At 40.1% G+C, this 25,722-nt stretch overlaps 1 protein-coding gene across 2 annotated transcripts in view; it reads left to right on the top strand.

Annotated features, from left to right (window-relative positions):
* Window positions 1-25,722, top strand: part of NUP155 (nucleoporin 155) — a 37,254-nt gene that overhangs the window by 8,198 nt on the left and 3,334 nt on the right. Inside the window, exons 6-32 of one of the 2 annotated variants that reach the window (XM_082241775.1) lie at window positions 152-318; window positions 1,114-1,219; window positions 1,883-1,956; window positions 2,527-2,618; window positions 2,762-2,859; window positions 3,739-3,891; window positions 4,040-4,140; window positions 5,011-5,181; window positions 6,995-7,105; window positions 8,013-8,107; window positions 9,821-9,909; window positions 11,202-11,264; window positions 11,352-11,502; window positions 11,760-11,826; window positions 13,440-13,558; window positions 14,253-14,356; window positions 15,063-15,196; window positions 16,210-16,401; window positions 16,893-17,031; window positions 18,449-18,584; window positions 19,886-20,039; window positions 20,949-21,053; window positions 21,198-21,352; window positions 22,883-23,012; window positions 23,634-23,747; window positions 24,232-24,352; window positions 24,922-25,032. In XM_082241775.1, coding sequence (XP_082097901.1) covers window positions 152-318; window positions 1,114-1,219; window positions 1,883-1,956; window positions 2,527-2,618; window positions 2,762-2,859; window positions 3,739-3,891; window positions 4,040-4,140; window positions 5,011-5,181; window positions 6,995-7,105; window positions 8,013-8,107; window positions 9,821-9,909; window positions 11,202-11,264; window positions 11,352-11,502; window positions 11,760-11,826; window positions 13,440-13,558; window positions 14,253-14,356; window positions 15,063-15,196; window positions 16,210-16,401; window positions 16,893-17,031; window positions 18,449-18,584; window positions 19,886-20,039; window positions 20,949-21,053; window positions 21,198-21,352; window positions 22,883-23,012; window positions 23,634-23,747; window positions 24,232-24,352; window positions 24,922-25,032 — 3,252 coding nt within the window. The other variant, XM_082241776.1, reaches the window with a different exon arrangement.

The raw sequence follows: 25,722 nt of genomic DNA, 5'->3' as shown, positions 1-25,722 counted from the left end.
TTGACGCCTTAGTAGCAAACCTATCAACTTTTAGAAAATAGCATTTAAGAGTTCATGATATACAAACTCAATGTTAGGTCTTCCTTATTTCTTGAAATCATTTTAGTTGAAGTAGTCAACAAATAAAATAAATATATATATTTTTAATCAGGTTCTGGATCCCTCAATGATAGCATGTCTGGTGGAATGCAGCTTCTTCCAGACCCGCTCTACTCACTGCCTACCGATAACACCTATCTGCTGACAATAACTTCTTCTGAAAATGGGCGTATCTTCTTGGCTGGCAAAGATGGTTGTTTGTATGAAATTGCTTACCAGGCAAGTGAAATCTGCTAGAGATGGATACTGGGGGATGAATGGAAAGTACATTGCTCTTGATGCCTCACTTCTTCCTCTTCTATATTGCTTCATTTATTTGAAAGAGAGTAGTGAGTTTCTTAGTGCATAAATGTTAGTCTGGAACTCCTGCTAACTTAAAAAATATTCTTGTTCATTGCAAAGAATGTACTGAATCTGAGTCATCTTCAATGATCTTCAGAATTCTAGCAAAGAACCATCTGATGTTTAAGTATTTTTGTTACAGTGACAGACAATAACTCAATACTGTTGAGTTTATTCTATTGCCTTCATCAAAGAGGCCACAAACTGGCTAGTTCTCAAAAGACCAAGCTTCCTTCTTGAATTCTGCCAGCAATTAAAAGGTCAAGTCTCATACCTGCTTCATCAACACACATGTGCTTAGAGCTGGTATATCAACACATGTGCTAGTGAATCTGATGTTATGTTATGTTGGCTTACTCTGTGGTATAAAGCAGATTTACTGTTGTCCTTATGTAAGATTGGGGTCCAATCAAAGTGAGAGAAAAATATGGAGTTATAAACTCTTGAGGTTTTGGAACTTTTTAAATGGAACTTTATAAAATGACTTCTCTTTTGAAATACAGACTGCTGGTGCTGGAGGAGAGCACACTGTTCATCTGCAATGATCTGGGGGCCAGGACTAGTTAGGCTGCTTAATAATGTTGGGAATTTATTGATAACTAGATGGGTCGAGTAAAGTATTCTATGGGTTTGCATAATTATCTAATTCTAGTGGTTTTTTTATTTTTGTAGGCTGAGGCTGGCTGGTTTAGCCAGCGTTGTAGGAAGATCAATCATTCAAAGAGCACCCTTTCTTTCCTTGTTCCATCATTGCTCCAGTTCACATTCTCAGAAGATGGTAAGGGATGTAAAATCCATGTTTAAAATACCAATATTAAAACACAGATGTATTTGTGTTTGATAATATATTACAAATGTCTGGCACCTCTGGCTCACTTAAATGTTTCATTTACATAAATGAATCAATAGGTTGATTGCTTTCTTTCAAGATTTGTGCTACTAAATTACCGCCTTTTATTGCTAAAGCAGTTTAACCAATGCAAATACAATACAAACATGCTGTTAAGACACTCGGGTAATTCGGCTAGTCTTAAGTTTGAAATTTGTTATTTGAAGTGCTTAGGTAAGAAAAAAAATGTTTTGATCGTCCACCTACCGTATTTTTCGCTCTATAAGACGCACCAGACCACAAGACGCACCTAGTTTTTGGAGGAGGAAAACAAGAAAAAAATATTCTGAATCTCAGAAGCCAGAACAGCAAGAGGGATCACTGCACAGTGAAAGCAGCAATCCCTCTTGCTGTTCTGGCTTCTGGGATAGCTGCACGGCCTGCATTTGCTCAATAAGACGCACACACATTTCCCCTTACTTTTTAGGAGTCTTATAGAGCAAAAAATACGGTATATCTTCTGGACATTATGAATGAAAGTCTCTATTTCTCAATACCAAATGTTGACATACTTTAAGCAGTTGATTCTGGGTTTTTATTCCCAAACTGCAGATCCCATTGTTCAAATTGCCATTGACAACTCCCGAAACATCTTATACACACGCTCTGAAAAAGGTGTGATACAGGTATGCCTTTTGATACATTCTGTTTCCCCTGTTATTCACAAATTTAGGTTCACATCAATGCTAACTTCATTACATTGATGATGGGAACTTACCGTATAACACAGTTCTAACCCAGCCTTGCTGGATACATCTTTCAGTGGGTAGTTGCCTACCATTGTCTGTACTTTACGCACTTATTCTTTGTCCCACCTGCCCAACATAAAGTTATCCTCTTCCTTTTAGCTGTCAGTCCTGTGCCTGCTGATAGCAACTTTCATGCAGGATTGTTTCCTGTTCACTATGCAAATGTACTACAAGTTCCTTCGCTCTGCATCCTTTCACCTCCTCTATTTGTTTTTATGGCTCTGCACTCTATCCAAGCTTATTCCAACATCCCACCTGCATTCAATAAAAGAAGGTTCTCTTGTGTTTCTGTCCAATGAACTACTCACCTTGGAATGCAGTGCAGCTGCCATTTTTCATTTCAGAACTAACTTGCCTCCTGACGTATTTGCGGTAGGCGTTGCAGAAGAGAATAATGTTAAGTGAATTTATAGTAAACCTACTAAAAGCAATATAATTAAATTACAGGTTTATGATTTAGGTCCAGATGGTCAAGGGATGGTGAGGGTTGCTTCTGTTTCTCAGAATGCTATTGTCGCTGCAGCTGGAAAGATTGCCAGGTAAAATATCTACATTAAGGTATTATGCTTGAGGAGCTGACTTTAATGTCTTATTACATCTCTTATTATTAGATCATTTTGTTTACATGTTTTGTTTAAAAAGATCTTGCATGTACACATGCTGATATCTTGTTTTCTTTTAGGACCATAGACCGTTCTGTGTTTAAGCCTATTGTTCAGATAGCAGTGATTGAAAATTCTGAATCCATTGATTGCCAGTTATTGGCAATCACTCATGCAGGTAAGAATTCAGTATCCTATTCTGTAACACTAAGTACCGTGTCTATGCCCTGGTTCAAAAACTTACTGGGTGGCAAGCCTGCTCACATGATGAATGAGCAGGTACATGTCCCTCCCCTCTGTTATATATAACATAACGTCAGGAACATAATGTGCTACATAAGACAGGCACTTCATGTGGTGGCCTCTATGTAGAATAGCTTGATTCATGCAATCATTTCTGGTGCATGGTAGAAGGGAGGCATGGATAACCTGTTGGTGGGGAAGTGGGTAGTATCACAACCCAGTTAGTATCTCCACCCAGTCTAGAATCTGAACTGGCCTAGAGAGTGGAGTGCCTGCAAACTGGAAGAAACTAACTAGCAACAGGGTATTGAAAGGAAGAAGATAGGCAAAGAAGGGAGCCAATAGGGTATAGGATCACGGCATCATAGTCTCCTAGTAATCCTAAAGGGTCTGGGGGGTCAAGAAGCAGTGTGTGAAGAGGAATTAAAATGTGCGGATCAGTTAGAAATAACCAGGTTTCTATTATCATTCATACCATTATCTTTAAATGGGGAATATGAAGCAGTCTGTGTTGTTGCTGTTCAGTAGTTCCATATCTGAACAGAATACTTCAGACACATTAATGCTGCGATCCAAAACTGTTAACTGGAAGCAAGCCCCATTCAACTTGATGGGACTAATTTTGAAGTAGACACAGTGCTTTTCAGGGGGTACTGAAGGTTATGCAGTATGGCACTTCTTTTTTTGTTAAAAAGTGTGGCACTTACTGTAACAACTTCATGGTTTCTAGAAAAAAAGCACTGAGTAGACAGGTATGGGATTGTACTGCAACCCTTTTATACTGTTAATGGAGTATCTTGTGCTTTTTTCTTAGGTGTACGGATGTATTTTAGTACATGCCCATTCAAGCATCCTTTTTCTCGTCCTTCAACATTAACGTTGGTTCACATCCGCCTGCCTCCAGGATTTTCTGCTGCTTCTAACGTGGAAAAGCCATCAAAGGTGCACCAAGCTCTTTATAGCAAAGGTAATTTCTGGAGATGAGTTTTTATCAGTAATTTAAGAGTCCTTTGTCCAATTTAGGCTATTTTGCCCTATAGAAAGTGATGAATCGTAAGATTCGATTTTAGGTTTCAGATTCATCATTTCTTAATAAATTACTATTATATTTTCAGGTGTTCTGCTAATGGCTGCTTCAGAAAATGAGGATAATGATATATTGTGGTGTGTTAATCATGATTCTTTTCCTTTCCAAAAGCCAATGATGGAAACACAGGTAATTCTTTATATTTTGCTAGGTTATTTTGAAAGTAATAGCTGTTGTGAGAGATGATAGTTTTGTCTACCTAGATTTCTTTGATCTCTCTCTTCATAAATCTGTGTAAGAGTTCAAAAGTTTTCAACTTCTGATACTTCCCCTTTTGACACCTTTCTGCTTCTTATTGCAAGGCCATATCACAAGTTGTGACCAGCTTTTCACCTTTCTGATACTGGCTTAAAATTATTTGGGGGGGGGGGAATACAGCCATAGATTTAATTTCCTGGTGGGAAGTACATACTGATCCAGGGACGTGGGTGGCGCTGTGATCTAAACCACTGAGCCTCTTGGGCTTGCCGATCGGAAGGTTGGCGGTTCAAATTTCCACAGCAAAGTGAGCTCCTGTTGCTCTGTCCCAGCTCCTGCCAACCTAGCAGTTCAAAAGCATGCCAGTGCAAGGTACTGCTGTGGCGGGAAGGTAAACAGTGTTTCCGTGTGCTCTGGTTTCTGTCATGGTGTTCCTTTGTGCCGGAAGCGGTTTAGTCATGCTGGCCACATGACCCAGAAAGCTGTCTGTGGACAAACACCGACTCCCTCAGCCTGAAAGCGAGATGAGCACCACAACCCCATAGTCTCCTTTGACTGGACTTAACCATCCAGAGGACCTTTAGCTTACCTTTATATTTTTACACCCTGATCCAGCTATGGTACAGTAATACTGCAGAGGCTGTGAAGGATAGAATTATAATTGGCAGCTGGAAAGATAGGAGGATAACTAGCTTCCTCAGCTGCAGGCAGGGGTTCAATAAAATTGTTATAGCTGAAGCATATGATTGGAAAGCAAGTTACTCTTTTATAATTTTTTTACTCTTTACTTTCTTATTTCAGACAAAGACACATGTAGATGGACATTCTTGGGCTCTTTCTGCAATAGATGATCACAAAGCTCAGAAGATAGTAACACCTTTGAATAAAGATCTAATTCCCATAACTGACTATCCTGTAGTTGTACAACAGCATATGCTACCGCCAAAGAAATTTGTTCTCCTTTCGGCACAGGTTTGTAGTACTATTGCTTAAAATAAAATAAAAATAGAGAAAGAGGAGGAAGATGAAACTGAACCTCAGATGACATTTTCAGAAGCTCTTAATCTCTGTTTAGAAATGAATTTAATCTCTTACATCCTGGTGTGGTTTTTTTTTATTATTCTTGTCTGAAATCATTCTGGCGTCCTACCACTTGGTTGTATTCCATGTTGTCGGGTCAGCTGACAGTAAGGCTTTCATCAGTAAAAGGAAGAGAGAAGCACCTTTGGCCATTTGTCCCCCACCCCACTTCTGAAATCTGCTCAGAGGTAATGGGGAACCTTCCAGAGCATATTGGGGATGTGGAGGAACTATCGGAAGGAATCTCTTAAAATTGCTTCTCTTCTTACACTGACTGAAGCAGTACCATCAGATGAGTGACACAGGGGATATAAGCCACTGACTTTGCAAACTACCTTTTCTGGGAAGGAATAGGGGGAAAGTACCGTATTGGCCTGAATATAAGCCTCACTTTCCCCCCAAATACTGACCATGAAAAGTGCAGCTTATATTTGTGACCTTACGGTATGCAGCCAGGAGCACAGGGCAAACAAGGCCAGGAATGCAGCAGAGCAGCACCCGCCCTGCGCACAGTCCCCCATCATCTCCCCCAAGGCCGGGAAGGGAGAGAGCGAGGAAGAGGAAAGGCCGCTGGCAACGCAGCCTGGCTCCCCCTCTCTATATTTAGGTGTTTTCTCTCCCCCCCCACTCCAATTTTAAAGGTACGGCTTATATTCGGCTGCGGCTTATATTTGGGCCAGTATAGTAACTTCATATGTGTACATACATAATCTGGATCAATTGTCTACTCAGGCTGGTAGTGCATGATACTCTTAAGATCAGGGTTGTGGGTTTGGGCCCCAAGTTGAGCAAAAAGATTCCTGAATTGCAGGGGGTTAGACTAGAGGACCCTCAGTGTCCCTTCCAACTCTACACTTCTGTGACTCGGTAGAGGTAAGGGTAAAGGGTATACTGATGTATTATTCTTTCTTACTCCAGTAATTTATTCCCCTGAAACATCTTTGTTAGAGCCTTTTAATGTATATGTGTTAATCATAATTGTTAAACATGGGACATTGTATGATTTTTGTGTAGATGCAAAATAAAACTGTCTTAATATGCTTGCTCTATATGATAGAGAATTTAGACATGAGAGGACTGTACTTAATTTCTAAAAGTGAGAAGATCAAGCTTGAACCCTGCCCTCCAGCCCTGTATGTAGCACAGGTGGCTATGTTTATTACCTAGTTATGAAAAGGTTTGAGGTACAGCTCTGATATATTGAGGTTGTTTCAAATATCTCTGAAACTAGGCTCTACCTCTACCTCAAATAAAGGCATGGGAGAAGATTCCCCCCACCCCAGCCCTTTACTGTAGCTTAAATATTGTTCTTCGTTGTATATTATAGCTGCTTGGGAATATTACAGGTTCAAACCTTGGCCAAGGACTTCCTGGACAGCCTGGAGCAGGCATCCCCAAACTTGGCCCTCCAGGTGTTTTGGGACTACAACTCCCATCATCCCTAGCTAACAGGACCAGTGGTCAGGGATGGTGGGAATTGTAGTCCCAAAAACATCTGGAGGCCCAAGTTTGGGGATGCCTGGCCTGGAGCATGCCACTTCTTTACAAACCATTCTCCATTTTTGTAAAATATAATTATTAATGACTTTCCTTATAGGGCTGTCATAAAAATGAACAAGGTGTAAGAAGTGTAAATTATTTTGGCCAATAAAAATGCTATAGAAATCACCATTAAATAAATAAAAAATGTTCTATTTTTCTTTAGGGGAGTTTTATGTTTCATAAACTCAGACCAGTAGATCAGCTGCGACATCTTTTTGTGTGCAATGCAGGAGGTGATGGAGAAGAGATTGAAAGATTTTTCAAACTGCACCCGGTGAGAATTTAACTTTTCCTTCCTATATTATGCCAAAGATAGAACTAGGGGTTCGACATGCTACCTCCAGCCGTGGGGAGCTCATAAGCAGGTTATGGTAGTGAGAGTGATCCCTTTCTGGCTATGTAAGAAACTGGGGGGGGGCATCTGAGACTCAATTTAGGTGTCTCTCAGTGGCTAATAAGGGACGCGGGTGGCGCTGTGGGTTAAACCACAGAGCCTAGGACTTGTCGATCAGAAGGTTGGCGGTTTGAATCCCTACGACGGGGTGATCTCCTGTTGCTTGGTCCATGCTCCTGCCAACCTAGCAGTTCAAAAGCACATCAAAGTGCAAGTAGATAAATAGGTACCACTCCGGCGGGAAGGTAAACGGCATTTCCATTCGCTGGTTAGCCAGAAGTGGCTTAGTCATGCTGGCCACATGACCTGGAAGCTGTACTCCCTTGGCCAATAAAGATGAGCGCCACAACCCCAGAGTCAGCCACGACTGGACCTAATGGTCAGGGGTCCCTTTACCTTTACCAGTGGCTAATAGTTATCCTCCATTATGTTTTGTTTGTCCGTTTGTTTTGATGCTGTCTTGATTAGTGGCCATCAGCCTACATTATCTTAGTAGATTCTGTAAGTGTGTCATTAATTGTGTTGGACAAGTAAGGCAGTTAAAAATGTACCTATTCATCATACTCCTCCACTATAGTGATGACTTCTAGATATGTACCTAACATCAGGTAGCAACACCATGTTACTGGCTGCAATTATTTACACCCTTATATGGGCCCCACTGGAGTCAGTAGGACTTACTTCTAAATAGACAAGTTACCCTTTAGTCCCCTTGCTCATTTCATTAAAACTGCACCAAGATTGTTCTGTCATTTTTACTGATATTTTTTAATGATGGTTCTTACAGGAGGAGCAGGCTTGTGCTACTTGCCTAATACTTGCCTGTTCTTCTGCTGCTTGTGATAGAGAAGTATCTGTTTGGGCCACTCGAGCATTTTTCAGGTAAAATTATTCACATCTGCATTATGCCAAGAGATTATACTTTAAAAATCTATGGTATCCCAGCAGTAAATGGGTTGTGCTGGACTCTGGTTGGAACATATGAACTGTTAAAACTAAGCATTGCATAAAGTTTCATAGCTGATTCCTGTTTCTCAGTAACTATTGTGCTATGTTTCATTTTGTCATTATAGATTTAAGATATGATCATGCCTCTTTGTACCTCACTCTTGAGAAAAATAGTTTAGAGAAAGCAGCATCTTAGTTCTAATTTGTGTTGAAATTACCTTTTTAATTAGTAGGCACACAGTGGCTTTGTTTAATAAAACAAGCCAACTTCAAACCATGGTTTATGAAACTGACTTGCTTTAATAAACCATAGCAAAGGTTAGCCACAGAGGCCCAATCTGCGTGTCACATTAAACTGTAGGTAAAAACAAACTTTTGTTTAGCATGAACCCACAGAATGCTAATGCACACTGCTGAAAAGTTCTTGCTCCACTTCTGCTGCTGTCCAACTGTAAAACAAAGTCAGGGTCCAGGCGTGCCAACTTAAATGAAATATTGTGGGGCCCAGGTAAGCGCCACCCCGCATAATTGATCACATGACACAGTGCACATACACCATTTTAATGGCAATGCCCATCAGCTTTGAGGGAGCCAAAGCCTTCATGGCCCCTAGGAGTTGGCTCCTATGTCAGGGTCTGATTTGTTGTGACACTCAAACCCAGCCTAATGGTTTGTGAATGGTAACCAAGGTTTGTTCATGGCATGTGGTTTCTTTGAGGGAAGCAAACCACAGACCCTAGTTCAGATGTCATGAACAGCAAGGCTCTGGCTTGTTTCCTGAGGGCACAGCAGCATGTGGAATGGAGCTAGGGCTTTTCAGCAGGGTTATTACGGCAGAGCTAAAAGTTTCAAGGGGGCTTGCTATCAGCATTCACCAGCTGATCTACACATGGGGATCTCCCTAGTACAGCCAATCCCAGCAGGGCTTGATTGAGCCTTGCTTGCCAAAGAACACTTGAAAGCACACGTTAAACTTCCAGTTGTTCCTTTGCTGCCACCCTTTTGTCCTGTTTCACACCTGATGGTTAGCTGTGGGGCAGGTGGGCATGGTTAAGGAAAAACTGTTTGGGCAGTCCTAATTTGGCCCATAAGGGACGCGGGTGGCACTGTGGGTTAAACCACAGAGCCTAGGACTTGCCGATCAGAAGGTCAGCGGTTCGAATCCCCACGACGGGGTGAGCTCCCGTTGCTCGGTCCCTGCTCCTGCCAACCTAGCAGTTCAAAAGCACATCAAAGTGCAAGTAGATAAATAGGTACCGCTCCAGCGGGAAGGTAACCGGTGTTTCCATGCACTGCTCTGGTTCTCCAGAAGCGGCTTAGTCATGCTGGCCACATGACCCAGAAGCTGTACGCCAGCTCCCTCGGCCAATAAAGCAAGATGAGCGCCACAACCCCAGAGTCGGCCATGACTGGACCTAATGGTCAGGGGTTCCTTTACGTTACTAATTTGGGACATGGGCCAGAGGGTCCCCTTGACACACCATTACAGGGTTTAGACATAGCATTAAACAGTGGGCGAGCTGTTTTTTACATATGCTTCACAATTCAACTACCTAAAGAAGTATTTATTTACTGTTTGACTGCTTAAAAATAATCTGAGAACTGATTGCAGCGTTGATACAGTTGTTTTAATTTTGTGAATCTCAGATATGGTGGTGAAACACAGATGCGATTTCCATCCACCCTGCCGCCTCCAAGTAATGTTGGGTACGCACTGGGATCTCCTGTTCCACCTGGTAAGCAGCAAACATAAAGTGGTGCCCCACAAGATGAATGCCTCGCAAGACGAAAAACTCGCTAGACGAAAGGGTTTTTCGGTTTTGCGTTGCTTCGCTAGACGAATTTCCCTATGGGCTTGTTCCGCAAGACGAAAACATCTTGCGCTTTTTAAAAAAAACTGCTTGAAGAGGCGCAGTTGCGACCGACCGTGCTTCGCAAGACGAAAAGACTCGCGGAACGAATTCTTTTCGTCTTGCGAGGCACCACTGTAGTCAGTACCTTTAGGCAAGAGGGGTTTTTTATCTTTTATTTTGCAAAAACATTCCATCCCCTTGCACCCACTCGCGTGGCTTTAGTAGTCATTCACTACTGTTGAGTTCATGATTCAGAAGTGCATTTATACTTACTGTACAAATGCCCTTCCCATGCTGAAAGAAGAGGAAATTGACAGTACTTTGAACTGTTTTAGTATACAGATCAATTTAGCAACATAAACCTCCTTCATATTTTATATCTACAATATGGGAGCATTGAAATAGTGATAACAATAAATGAAGATTTGAGGGGCGGAACTAATTTTCTCTTTCCTTCACCCTTTTCCATGTGTGATGCAAAGATATGCCCGTCCCTCTAAATTCTTTCAATATGTCTTGAACTGTAAGCCATCTCTGCCCATGGCATCTCATAGCAAACTGTGGGTGGCAGACAATTACTGAATAAAAATGATCCCTTCTCCCTGCCTCAAACTCCCTGGTTTTATATTGTAATCTCTTAAAGCTGTGCTCTGATTATTGCTTTTTAAAAAATTGTTTTTATTAAAGATTTTCTTGGGTTACAGAAGTACATACAGCATCTCTTCTTTCAGTTCATAGAATACTTTCTACAGATCATTCATATTTGATGTGAGACACGTTATGGACGGTGTAAAGCTGGGGGAGGGGAGAAGGGGGATAGTAAACTCATTCTTCTACATAGTGTATGCATAAGGGTTTTTCGTTAGCATCACGTGGGTCAGTTCTATTTCTGTTCATTTATTGAACTAACTTAGAACTAACTTAGTTGGTCTTTAAGGTGCTACTGGAAGGAATTTTTTTATGTTCATTTATTGGTTTTTGTGGGTGGTGAGATAGATATGGAGGGGTAGGGTGTGGATGGTTGCCTATAGTTGACTGCAATGAGTTTTGTTTGTGTGCTTGAGGGGGGCTGTTGGATCAATTTGTATGCTATTGGTGGGTTCCTGTTGTCTTGTTGGGCTATGCATTATTGCTTTATGGTTGCTTTATAGTATGCATTGCTCTTCTTATATTAGGTTCTCCTATGTCTGCTAGTAGCCCCTACCCTAATCCAAGCTTTTTGGCAACACCAGCCCAAGGTATTTCCTTTTAATTATTTAAATATATTTCTCTAGTACTTATAATCTTGCTTCTGTCTTTTTTTAAAAATTGAGTTTATGTTCCAGGTTTGCATCCTCCAACCATGTCAACTCCAGTGTTCACTTCAAGCAGTCATATGTCTCAACCCAGTGCTTCTCTTAGTGGCATAATGTGCCCCGAGATAGTGTTTTCTGGAAAGCACAATGGTATCTGCATATATTTCTCTCGGATCATAGGGTAAGTTATTTATGGAAAGGTGAGAATACATGTTGTTATAACCTGACAAAATGAAGTTTATCTTAACTGTGGTTGGTGGAAACAACCAACTTCAAATGGTGTTGGTGTGTTTCCACTAAATATGGATAAGATTAATCATGATTTAGGGTTTCACAGCACACTAAGCTGTGGTTAAGCTTAAAAGGGAAGCAGAAGCTTCCAGTGTCGTCATATGGTGATCACATGAAATTTCAAAATTGTATTTTATTGCTTTCCAGAAACATTTGGGATGGAAGTATAGTTGTGGAGAGAGTTTTCAAGAGTGGCAATCGAGAAGTTGTAGCTGTAAGTACTGATGAGTATTAATGGCTGTTTTGGAATCTTATATAAAGTTTGTAAGGGTAGTTGGTAGTTTGGGGGTTAATACTGGTGTTGATGTCTATATATGAAGGAAATCAACTTGGTGACTATTGGTCAGTGTGCCATCACAAAGCACCACACTGCATAAGAACCGTATTGTTATTTTCTTCATTTCAGGAAGATGGATTTAGAAGGGAAGGATGAATATGTTTGTCCCTGTAATCATTGGGTTTAATAGGTTTGGCTGGAACTTAGTACCAGCATGAATCAGCAGAGGTGACTGTAACCTTTGATCTTCTTTGATAACAGTGGGTGCCAGATCCAAACACATCACTTCACTGTTGTGCCATTCTTAGTATAGGCATATTCAGAGCTGGGGGGGGGGAGTAATAAATGCATAGTAAGTGCAAGCCTTTAAACTCAAATGCTGATGATAATAAAGTTCAGGGGTCGGCAACCTGTGGCCCATGGGGGTCTAACCGGCCCATGGACCCCCGCCGCCCGCTCAGTCGGCTCCTGTGTGCTGCGCTAAACCGGCGCAGAGCAGAACGGGGACTGCCTTCCGCAACACTAGCTGGCTTCCCATTGGCTGCAGGAACTTCCTGCAGCCAATGAGAAGCTGCGTATGCCTCCTCCGTGCCGGAAGGAGAGCCAGAAATAGTGGTTGCGCATGTGTGTGTGCGCGCACTCCAGCCCACCACAGTGTCTGCAGGACCGTGAACAGACCCAAGCCACAAAAACTTTGCCGGCCCCTGATAAAGATGAATAGCAAGTTTCATCTTTGAATTCTACTCCTCACCCAAATTCTCTTCAGATAGAAAAACAGCTTGTCATATAGAAGGGTTCAGCCATCCCTCTCCCAAAAATATTACTAGCTTAATTTTGCAGAATCAAGTGGTAGCTTTTCTACTTCAAGGTGGTGGTGGTGGTTGCAAGTTTGAATTCTCCCTCTTGGTGATCTCAAAACAAAAACCCATTACTACGAAACCCAATTTTTGGAGGGAAAGGACAGGTTTGAAGGTTAATCTCTTGATTCTCCACAATGTGTAAGCTTAGAAAAGCAGTTATTTGTGTAAACATAGATCTGGATTCTGTTTACCTGTTGTCAGGTGTGTTTCTCTGGAGGTTTCTGGGATAGGGCAGTCTTGATGATTGGGAAGTGTAACTAGTAACTCGGCAAGGCTGATATCAGGAAGTTACACCATAAAGGAAGATTCAGGCCCCAACACCAGCTCTTCCTGATCACCACAGCAAAGAGCTTTTTCAGCTTGTCCAGAGCTGCACAGAATTGGTTCAGCAGCAACTAAAAGGTTTGCCTTTTTCTCCTCCCCATCTCCCTTGTAAGGAGTGGCTTCCTCTACAGTTCTCTTTTAATGCACAGGGGAAAGGAGAAATTTGTGGTCTTCCCTTCTTCCCCTGTCTGACTCCAGCTCAAAAGGTTTTGTAAAGCAATATTTCCTAACAGTGACTTTTCCTGGTTACCGGAGGATTCGCTTCCTAGTCATCTACCCAGAAACCTCCAAGAACAGAAATTTAGAATAAGTTAAAATCAGTTAGTTTCAAATATGTTCATTTCGGTTAACCTCTTTCTTGTTTAGGTTGAAAGCAGTGTTCCACCACAAGTGTTAGAAACTGTACTACAAGAATTAAAAGGGCTGCAGGAATTTTTGGATAGGAATTCACAATTTGCAGCAATAGGATCCCTTAGAAATCCCAGGTAAGATTAAGGGTGTTGAGGAAAACAAGCATTGGTGGTTGACAGCTGTGCTGTACAGATAATTGGTATGAAAGTTTGAGTTGTTCCCTTAGAAAACATATGTATCTCCAATATTTATGGATGGATATTTGTGGTCTTTATAGCAGATATATTATCCAACTTGATAGGTCTCTATAGCAGCTTACAAAATACAGCTTAGGCCAGTTTTCATCTACATATTGCTTCTGGAGCAACCATATTTCTTCTGTGAACTACCAACACTTTTACAGTTTAATCAGAAACCACAAATGAGGACTTTGGGGGACCAAAACGGGACTGTGCATTAACTTGTCAGTCCTCAGGCCGTAGGTACTAAACTGACTTATGCCAGACTCCTGGTCTAGAATAGCTTCCTAATAACTCCCAGAGCACTTTAATTTAGGGATCACAGCCCTATGAGAGACTCAAGGTCAGCAAATACAAAGTAGAACTCATTTGCCCTACCTGTCCCTAAGTCTTCTTATTAGATGGCCTTTCCCAGACAAAACAAAAAGGTGCTTAAAAGGATGGTGAATCTGAGTTCACTGTTAACATATTAAACAGCTTCTGCTATCTAAACTAGTTTTTACTACTGTATATTTGGCATGCGACGGCCCCAAGCACACCATACCCTATTTATACACTCTACATTTTTTCCTTGTCTTTCATGAAAAAGCTTTGCCACCTCAGCTAACCTGCAGCAGCGATTACTTGGATTCATGCGGTCCGATGGTGGAAGTTCTCAGCAACTGCAGCAAGAGCTCCAGAGAAAGTTTCATGGTAGATAAATAGCTCGTTTTTATTTTTTCTCTTCTTTAGCATGTATCTTTGAAGAAAAATACATGGGGACAATTTCTCTCTAGCTTTAATAGTAAGCAGTGAATATTTTGAGACTGTTTGAAAGAGAGAGGCTAGAAATAGAAAAAGCAACTTGAAAGAGAAGTTGCTGATTACAACTCATTACCAAACTAAAAACTATGGAGAGACCTGATCTGAAGAGAGATATTGGATTCATGTCCCATTATACACACTAAAGCTAAATTTGGTCATCTATCCCTTTTAAAATCCCTTGCCCTTCCCTGTGCAACCAACTGCCGTAACAGTCATCAACAGTTATAAGGTTGAAGCGACCTCTTCTTCTGACGAAGTGTGTATTACACACGAAAGCTCATACCTTGAAAGCTTATATTTAGTTGATCTTCAAGGTGCCACTGGAATTATTAAAAAATATTTTTTCATCTTTCATCTTGTTATTTACTATGACTGCATTACCATATTAGGGATCGCTTAAACCTGGTGAATCCTTCCTAGCAGAGAAGTGTTAGAACTGGGTAAGCCAATGATTCCTTCATTCCACATAGTTCTTTGTTTCTAGTGCTTGAAAACATTTTGTGAAAGCACCTGACACATTTGCCCTTGTGTGTATGAAATGTTCAGGGGATAGAAATAAGTTATAATTTAGCAGTGTCCGTTTCACTTTTTACAGCGGAGGCACAATTAGCAGAGAAGGCCTCCCTTCAAGGCATCCAGCAACTTGTTCGGAAAACCTGCCAGGCTTTGGCACTGTGGAAGCTTCTTTGTGAGCATCAGTTCAACATTGTCGTGGGTGAACTTCAGAAGGTATGTGCCACAGCACTCCTTGCTTCTTCTTTTATTTTTAAACCATTTTTATTGATTTTCCAATAAAAAACATCCAATTAATATATCCAATCATAATACGCCAATTAAAATAAAAAACTAAAATAAAAAAGACCAAATTATAGTTATTAATTTTTCAGAGCTCCCCACAGTCTGGACCTTGAAGCATATCTCTACATCTCAGTCCTGTCTCTCCTCGTTGTTTCCATGTTTCCACATCTTGATTTTGACACTTTATAATTCTCCATCCCTGAGTCCACAATTCTCAATCATGTCAAACATGTACTTTCACCCATCGAATACAGCTTTGTTAGTATATATTTTTCCAACTGTCTTTTTATCAGCGCAGTTTCCTCTGACTCCATTCCAATCCGGGATGTTGTCCAAGTCTGTTATCTGAAGTTTAATGGCGCAGCAACTCCCAATCATTAATTGTCCAAACCTTCCTTTTGAGCTTTATTGAACCAATACCTTCCAAGTGAAATTGTTAGGCAAAACTGTTTGCAATATTACAATGCAGATAAACTGTATTCCACAAATATTTGGCAATCGATCAGCCTTTGAGCACTTCTTGCTTCTTGACCTGGAAGACAGGAGTTTTATTGCTCAAAGCAGAACATTGTGATCTTCTGGTCAATAGGTATCACTTAGTGGTTTTGCAGTCTTTTAAATATTTCAGAGTGCCTCACTATTTTAAAAGGCAACCAACAAAGTACCAAAATCATTTTTAATTATGATGCGAGTTCTTATATTGGTTTATTTAAACAGAGTTTCACGCAGATGTAGAGGGTGGTTTGCAGGTTGTGCCCTTCTCTGCTGACATTATCAAAGTTATTTTAATCTTATGCATATTTTTAAAAAAGATAATGTGTGCTGTAAATTATGCTGTCCTTGATAGTTTGTTGTAATGTAAATGCAGCAGGACTTCTCTCTTACAAAATTTAAACAAGAAAAAAGCATTTACAGTAAAAATTGGGGGTGTGCTTTTTCCATAGGAGCTTCAGGAACACCTGAAGGTGACTACTTTCAGAGACTTGGTAATTAGAGATAGAGAGCTAACTGGAGCCCTTATTGCATCCCTCATCAACTGTTACATCAGAGACCATGCTGCTGTTGATGGGATTAGTTCACATTTACAAGACATCTGCCCGCTGCTCTACAGCACAGATGATGCTATCTGTTCCAAGGTATGGTATAGTAACCAATATGAGAAGAAGTAAGGGTGTAGGGGTTTTTTGGTCGGTTGTGCGTGTGCATTAGCATGCTATTTCTGCATCTAGTGAGGGCAATACAATATGAGACTTGCATTGTGTCATACTGTGCTCAGAATAATACACATATAGAAGTGTTAAGATTTATCAGTTGTCACAGGAAGATGTTTAATATTAAACTACTGCGATCATTTTAAGAAAATAATTGAAAGATGAGTGTTACAATCTGTAGAAGGATAAGGGGACTGCTTAGCACAAGAATAATTTACTAGACAAAAAAAATCACTTCTGGCCAGGAAGTAGAAGAATTTATTGACTTCGTTAAGTGTGAGGGATGCTTCAACCTCCATCTCAGTAAATCAACCTGCAGTGCAAAGCTGTTATAGGCCTTGGCTTCCCACTGAATGTTCAGTGTGTGAAGTTCAAATGAAGAATGCAGACTTTGATCTATGCTTGTGTCTTACTAGGCAAATGAACTACTTCAGCGGTCCCGACAAGTTCAGAACAAATCTGAAAAAGAGAAGATGCTAAGAGAATCATTGAAAGAATATCAACAGATTAGCACACAGGTAGATCTTGCCAATGTCTGTGCACAGTATAGGCAAGGTGAGTTACAAGCATCACTGAACTTTAACTTTATGAATATAGTGTTGTTTCCAGTGTTAAGCCATCCTCAGAGTAGACCCAGTGGGTGGTATTCAGCTAGGTTTTATTCAGAGTAGACCCATTGAATGTAATGGACCTAGCTTAGTCATGTTCTTTAATTTCAGTGGGTGTACTCTGAGTATAACTTAGTTGAATACCACCCATTGAAAGAAAGGGACATGATTTAGGAGCATGATTTCTACTGATCAACTTATCTTTATCTCTGCATACCAACTGCAACAAGAATATCAGTATTAAACAGTATAGGAAATGATGCACATACATCTCAGTTAGAAAAAAATACAACAGTAAAGAACACATATTTTCCCCTATCTGCTGCCATCCAGTGGCCCAGAATCCTGGTGTGCTCTCTGCGCTGTTCACAAGGAGGCAGGCTCTTCTGAGAGTGGCTGGGTCCTGCAACTGGAGGCACCTTCCCACGTCTTCTCTGAAACTATTCTTTCTTCTGCCTCCTCATTGAACACATGCAGGTCTCCTGCTTTTTGCAGAACAGATTTTTTAAAATAAGAGGAAAAGATAGGAACCACGGAGTGAGAGCGTGCTCCTGCTGCCAACTTTTGGCTACTCCAAACCAACCTCATGGCTGCGTTTCACCCTCACCCACTCCCTAACTCCTGCCTCCTTCCTGATAGAATGAAGTCGCAAGCAGGGTAACTGTGACTTGTGTTTGGTTTCATGGCCAGACACCATTTCCTCCTCCACCTTCAAATAAAATTCAGATTCCCTGTAATTTTTATGTTTGTGTGCATCAGGCAGATTTTATCACTTGAGAAATCTGCTATCATTTGTGTAACACTTAATACATGAATGGAGGGTTTCAGAAACTAATCACACAGTACTCGTGATTTTGCATGTGTTCGAATTTCAGTGGTACCTCGGGTTACATACACTTCAGGTTACAGGCGCTTCAGGTTACAGACTCCGCTAACCCAGAAATAGTACCTCAGGTTAAGAACTTTGCTTCAGGATGAGAACAGAAATCGTGCTTCAGCGGCACAGCAGCAGCAGGAGGCCCCATTAGCTAAAGTGGTGCTTCAGGTTAAGAACAGTTTCAGGTTAAGAACGGACCTCCAGAACGAATTAAGTACTTAACCCGAGGTACCATTGTATTGTCCTTGCATAAAATACTGAAAAATTGAGAAAACCTAGTTTTCCAGGGCTTCAGAGAAGGGCATAGTTTTCAAAATGTGGGTAGATGCACAGATGCCCCTGCAGCCCACAGTATCAGATAATTAGAATTAGGACTTTGCATTTTCTAATTTGAAATAGGTTGTTTGTATTCATTTTGTCAATATTCTGTAGTATTATGTTCTCTCTTATCTCTGTTAATGTATTTTTTTTCCTTTTTAATCTCAAGTACGTTTCTATGAGGGTGTGGTAGAACTTTCTCTCATGGCTGCAGAGAAGAAAGATCCCCAAGGTCTTGGACTCCATTATTACAAAAATGGAGAACCGGAGGAAGATGTTGTTGGATGTCAGGCTTTCCAGGAAAGGCAAGTTTGGGGATACAACTGAAATGTTCTTCAGGACAGAGAATGAATGAATGAATGAATCTATCTATCTTTATTTGCATCAGGCATCGGCCATAGCAATAAAACAACAATATGATATACAAGAAATAAAAAGTCAATTATATAAAATACATTTTAGGTTTTGAATCAGTAGTCAAATAGTGGACCTTATTCTAATTGCCCCAGCTAAGCAACCTTTGCTGTCACCTGCTCATCTTCATCTGCCAAGAGAAAGGACACTGTGGCAGTGGCTGGGTGACCCAGAATTCACAATAAAAGAGGGGTGATAATCTCATTCCTCAAGTCTTTATAAAGAGCGCAACCAGAAAGGCATGCCCCACCGATTTGGTGCTGCCATCTCCACAGGGACATAAGCGTTTTTCGTGTGGAATCTGTTGGAATCGTCCCTCAAGTACAGCTGAGAGCAACACATTCAATCTTGCGAGAGTAAAGGCACATCTGTATTTTAGAATTGCTAGGTTATGCAGATAGGGTGCCAGAGAGTCGAAATGGGTAGGTGGAAAATAGTCATACCATGGGCAAAATTTCCTTATTGTGGCCAAGTTGTTCTGATGCTCAATAGCATTTAAGCGCTGACAAATTAGACTGTTTGCTTTACTAAAACCCAAAGTGAGTTTTAGGACAGAGATGTTAGCAGTTGTTTTCCGAGGTTGTGGATTTATGGAAATAAAGTAGCCAAAAGGAGAAGTGGAGTGCTTTAAGGTTCCCTCTACCTGGGCAGGGCTTAACCTGAGGCACTCGGACTCCCCTCTCCAGGCTTTGTAGCCTTAAATACAACAAAAACTGTATTTGTGAGCCAAATAGGAAAAAGACAAATTGATGGTAAAATTACAAAAACTATGTACACTTTAATATCTTGTAGGGGTGTGTATATGAGGTTTTTTTATGTCAAAATAAAAAGTGACCAGTTGTGATGTTTATTTTTTATCTTCCTGAGAAATGGAAAGGGTCAAAAATTTTAAGATTCACCATTGCCATCCCCCCTGCCCCTGCAGATGTGTAACCAAGAGTGACAGAGTGGGTCGTCGGTGTGTGTTTCTTTATGTTGCTTTATCCACTAATTATTTTGAATTGCAGACGAATTCCTACATATTTTCTACAGCCATTCCAGCCTCTGGCAATCTAGGAAGTGATGTTAAGAGTTAAAGCTTCTACTATCTTGCACAAAATAACATGCATATGCAAGACAGTAAATTGTTGCTGTGGGTGCTTGGAAGGTTTTGCTTATGAGTCATTTTCCTGTGGTTTCCACTTTTCTGCAGGCTAAACAGCTATAAGTGCATCACGGACACTCTCCAGGAGTTAGTCAATCAAAGTAAAGCTGCTCCACAGTCTCCCAGCGTGCCCAAAAAACCTGGTCCTCCTGTCTTGACATCAGATCCCAATATGCTAAGCAATGAAGAAGCAGGACATCATGTAAGAAAAAACATGGCATACACTGAATTGCCATTCACTTTGCCCAGGAAGTACTTTTAAACTTGTCATAAATCTAATATCCAAGATTCAAAGAACTGCTTTAGCTTGCCGAAGGAAGGCCTTGAGTAGGCCCAGGAAGGGCCTGCTATTCGACAAAATTCCCTTCAGGACATGTATGTTTTTTCAGATCCAGACTACTAACTTACTGTAAATTTATTGTGAAGCTGTTAGTACAGTTTAACAACCTTCACCTGTATTATTATTTTTTTCAAAGATCTTTATTGAAACTTAACATATATACATAATAACCAAAGTTCTCAATGATTCCCTCACATAAAATATAATATCTAAATTACAACAGCTGCATAATTATACACTTAATTATAAAACCCACCACCCACCCTCTACTTCCCCCCACAGCAATTCAGCTTCTTTGTATTTCTTTCTACCTTTCTCCCCTTGCATTCTATAATAAATTATTTTTGTTAAATTCTGATTTTTCCTTCTTTCTTTATTGATTTTGTTATTGCTACATTTTTATTCTAAGCCTCTTAGCATGTCATTTTTAGAACAATATTTTGACATATAATCTTCGAAATACTTCCACTCCATTCTTAACTTTTGATTTGATTGATATCTTATAATTAAAGTTAATTTTGCCAATTCTATATACTCATTTAATTTACAAATCCACTCTTCCTTTGTTGGTGTGTCCTGAGATTTCCATCTAGTAGCAATCACTACCCTGGCAGCTGTTGTGGCATATAAAAAGATTATAAAAACCTTCACCTGTATTATTCATTAGAGGAAATTAAACTGGTGCATAGGAAACACCTAGTAGGACTAAAAGTGTAATAAAAATATACTGTTAGAGATTTTTTTCAATTCCCTCCCCTTCTCTCATTGCAGTTTGAACAAATGCTAAAATTGGCCCAGCGTTCTACGGATGAACTATTTAGTATTGCTCTTTACAGCTGGTTGGTCCAAGCTGATCTGTCAGATAAACTGCTGCAAGTAAGTAAGGTCACAGACCAAGTTGATGAAGATAAATAAATACAATGTACGGTGTTTAAGATACACAACTTCATAGTCACATTTCATAAAGCACTGCATTAGCAAGCTAATAGGACTTTACATTTACTCCCTTGATTCCTGCAGATAAACTCTCCCTTTCTGGAGCCATATTTGGCACGTATGGCCAAAGTTGATCAAAACAAAGTTCGCTATATGGATCTTCTGTGGAGGTTTTTTGAGAAAAACGGAAGTTTTAGTCATGCAGCCAGAGTTCTTGCAAAATTGGCAGACATGCATAGGTAAGGGTAGCTTGTTATCAGTAATTGCATCTAATGTTTTGATTGATTGATTGATTGATTGATTGATTTCTCAGCCTTCACCAGGGCAGGGTGAAGTACATCCTGTCTTCTTTAGTTATTTACTTACGTTACAATTTTTGCAAAGCAATCTTTATGACACTAAGGTAGGACAGAACTTGTGATCCATCAAACTCAGGCATGGCCAAACTTGGCCCTCCAGCTGTTTTGGGACTACAATTCCTATCATCCCTGACCACTGGTCCTGTTAGCTAGGGATGGTAGGAGTTGTAGTCCCAAAACAGCTGGAGGGCCAAGTTTGGCCATGCCTGATCAAACTGAACAAGCCTACTGACCAGGTATTGGGGGCTCAGCGTGTTTGACAATCTTCCTGTGATTGTATCCCCAAGTTTGCCTCAAAAACAAGATTACTGACACACACACACCCCCCGATGAGTCATCATACATGGCTGGCTGGTGAGCTGTGTTTGACTGGTAGATCCACAAATTAAAAGCTTTGAAATGGATCTGCAGGTAAATCAGGGGCTTAATTCTGTTCGAATGCAATCACGTATATGAACATAAAATTATTTATGCAATTCATGTTGTGGAGAAGTACAATCCTAGGCACACCTTGAACTTATAAGAGCTTTTTCTGAGTATGCATGTAGAGTGGGATGGAGACTCCCCAGCCCAGGCATAGGCAAACTCGGCCCTCCAGATGTTTTGGGACTACAGTTCCCATCATACCTAACCAATGGTCCTGTTAGCGAGGGATGATAGGAGTTGTAGTCCAAAAACATCCGGAGGGCCAAGTTTGACTATGCCTGCTCCAGCCTATGGGCCAGGTGTGGCTTGTGGAAGGTTCCCATCCAGCCTGCAACCTCTCTTCCCTGGTCCTGAGCTGCTGCCAATGGAGGAAGAGATCACCTTGTTTCTATACTGGGAATGACCTTTTTTCAGTACCCCACCTGAAATAGTAGGAAGCGAGATTGCAGCTCTCCTCTGGAGATTCTTTTGGCTATCTATGGGTGAGGAGAGTGATTCAAGCTTACTCCTGATCATGCCCAAGGTATAATCTCAACTAGCCTTAAAGAAGTAGCAACGTTTTCTTAAGACACCAACAAGGAAGCATTTTTTCCATGGCATACAGTGTGGGGGACTCCAGTAGCATAGGATGTGGCTGTAGCTGCTAACATAAAAGCATTTACATGCATCGAGGGAAATTAATTGTGGATAGCAGTTGATAAGTTTTGACCATGTTACCAGACCATGCATCTGTATGTAACATTTCTAAAACTGAATTTTTATTGGTTTCTATGTATTTCTAGATGGTATAGAAGAAATGACCAAGGTGCAAGATGCGAGGAGATACAGGAGTAATGGTGTTAGAGCAGTTAGACAAAGAATAACGTACTGCAGAGAAATAGACAGACTGAAGAACTAGATTAAAATATTGAAAACAGCCAACATTCTTGTGATAATTTCTCATAGAAGCTACCATATTAGTCACACCATTATGTCATTTAACAGCACTGAGATCTCACTTCAGCAGCGTCTTGAATATATTGCACGTGCCATTTTGAGTGCTAAGAGTTCCACAGCCATCTCACCAATAGCTGCAGATGGTGAATTTTTGCATGAATTGGAAGAGAAAATGGAAGTAAGTATGATAATTAATTTAGATGGCATTGATGGATCTCCCTGACCAAGCTGGTGGAGGTGGTCAGGGGTGATGCTGGAGAACCCAGGACTATGTTCCTGAGAGATTTCAACAGCTGAAATAAAATATTAAAATAGGTGTTTTAGATAAGCTTCTTGTTTTTAATAATTAATTGATTTTATCTGTTAATATGTTTATGTTCTGTTTATGGGCAGCACTTGGAAACTTTGCTAACTAAGTGGTATTTAAGTAGCTAAATAAACAATCATAATGAGGCCACCTCAACTGTGTCGGCACAGGACTTCATTCTAACTCGAGCAACCTACCATTATTGTGTAACACGGTGGCTGAAATGGCTGCCAGTTTGCTATTGGCCTAGTTTATAGTTTAGTTGTTGACTTATAAAGCCCCAAACATCTTGGTATCCTGTTAATCTGAAGGAGTAACTTTGCCTATATAGACCTAGTCAGCTATTTTGAATTGCAGAGTTCAGAGTCCATATGTGTTGTGTGTATATGTAGTCATTGTAAGAAGTGAAATGCTTTGTGTTGGAACTAATTGTAGGTGGCTGCTGATGTTCACTGAGCTTTTAATTAAAGACTATTGTAATATTTTAATCAGGTTGCAAGGATTCAGTTTCAAATACAGGAAGCATTACTCCGTCAGTGTTCTCATCATTCCTCAGTGCAAGATGCCATTTCCCAGCTGGATTCCGAGTTGATGGAAATTAGCAAGGTAATTATAGTAATATAATATATAGAAATTATAGTAATAATAACAAACATTCCCAGGCTTCTCTGTATTGTGCAAAAAATTCATCTGATATCTCCCAAACAATTTTTTCCACTTAATCAAGAAAAATTGCTCTGCCTCCCCAGTTTTTTTTAAGTGTTTTCTTTTACATGTTTCATTTTATTTTAGTTCTTTTATAATACACTGTTGTGTGCTGTCTTTAGCAGTCATCACTCTTGTGTGTGAAAAACACTCATTCATATATATATATATATATATATATATATATATATAATGCATATTTCTTGTGGAGCTCCACTATTGGAAGATTGAACAGTTTTTTTAAAGAAAATCTTTTATTTGTTATTTAGGGTATAGGTATGCTATTCAGTATTTTGTTTAATGTCTGTAAACTGCCTATTAATCCATTTATACTTCATTCTGCATTTGATCTATGTGAATGCTCAAACTTGTTTTTAAATTGCAGCTTTATGGGGAATTTGCTGATCCATTCAAACTTTCAGAATGTAAACTGGCTATTATTCATTGCGCTGGTCATTCGGATCCTATCTTAGTGCAGACACTTTGGCAAGAAATAATTGATAAAGGTAGGTTCACGTACTTAGAAGAGATGCCTAGAAGCACACAACATTATGGAATGCCTCACTTCTGTGTTGCTCTTCAGTCCAGTTTGCGGGGTGGGAAGGAAGTGACAGGAGTGAGCTGGAAGTAAATCACACCATGCAAGTTGGAGTCAACCGTTTATTAGCAAGAATATGATCTGCATAGATTTGGCAGAGTAGCTTAATCTTCAGCAAGCAGGCTGTCAGATTCATTAGCAAAAAATAAACCTTGCAAATGAAAGGTCTAGGCTTTATTTAGGAGTTCATTTCATCCTACTTCTTTTATTATTAACGGTAAACATTCAACAACTCTGCCAAAAAGCTTAGTGTCATGGTTTCTGCGTTCTTAGCCTAGAGAGCATAATTTGTATCACCAGAATATTGTTTTTAAACCATCTGGAGTCCTATGAAACTGGAAACTCATTCATAGCCCACCTATAGGAGGGTAAATTGACATGATTAATTTTTTTAGTTGGTTCTGCATGTTGAAAATGGAAATAACATAAATGCAAGCATTTAATTGATCTTCTAAAAGAGTGTCTTTTCTATTTCAGCGCTGAGTGACAGTGTGACTATGAGTGCTCCTGACAGAATGCAGGCTCTTAGCCTGAAGATGGTAATGCTTGGCAAAATCTATGCTGGGACACCTCGCTATTTTCCATTAGGTATATAATTCAAATTAAGGATATTTGGAGATACTGAAAAATAAAATAACAGAATAAAACAAAGAACGAACAGAAAATAAATCCAATAATTCTTCCAAGAGTATATGTTAGATCAAAGTCAGTACCTTCTGTATTATCAAGTACTGAGCTGTCAAATTCCATATAAAATATTTATTAAAAGTGTGGGTGGGAGAAGCCCTACTTAAGAATTTGCCTGAATGTGTGTGATTTAAAAGACTCTTGGGCTGGGGTTTGGGGTGGTGGTGTTGCTATTATTTATATTAATTTATTTCTGTCTTTTAGATCTTATTATTTATATGGAATTTGTTCAATTTTGATGTGTTGTTTTTGCTGTTTTATTGTTTAGACTACTTTTGCTATGTTTGTAATTATGTAATTATTTTCATATTGTAAGTTGCCTTGAACATGGCTTAACCTATGAAAAGGCAGCATAGAAATAAAAAGGATGTATGTGGAAGGATGTAGCTTCCACACAAGGCCTGTCCTGAGACATATAAACTCCACCCGGAGCCTTCCCAAAAGCACCTTGTGTATGCATTTGACTGAATGCTCTTAGAAGACTGCAAAATGGAAGAATGTGCTTTGATTGTGAGGAGGCTTCTGTGCATATCCATTAGTTTCAAATAGATTCTGCATGTACCCAGGCTCAAAGCAACATCTGAATTTCTC

Source organism: Podarcis vaucheri (genome assembly GCF_965113315.1).
Source record: "Podarcis vaucheri genome assembly, chromosome: 11".
In the NCBI taxonomy this organism is placed as follows: Eukaryota; Metazoa; Chordata; class Lepidosauria; order Squamata; family Lacertidae; genus Podarcis; species Podarcis vaucheri.
This window is presented reverse-complemented; position numbering and strand designations above follow the sequence as displayed.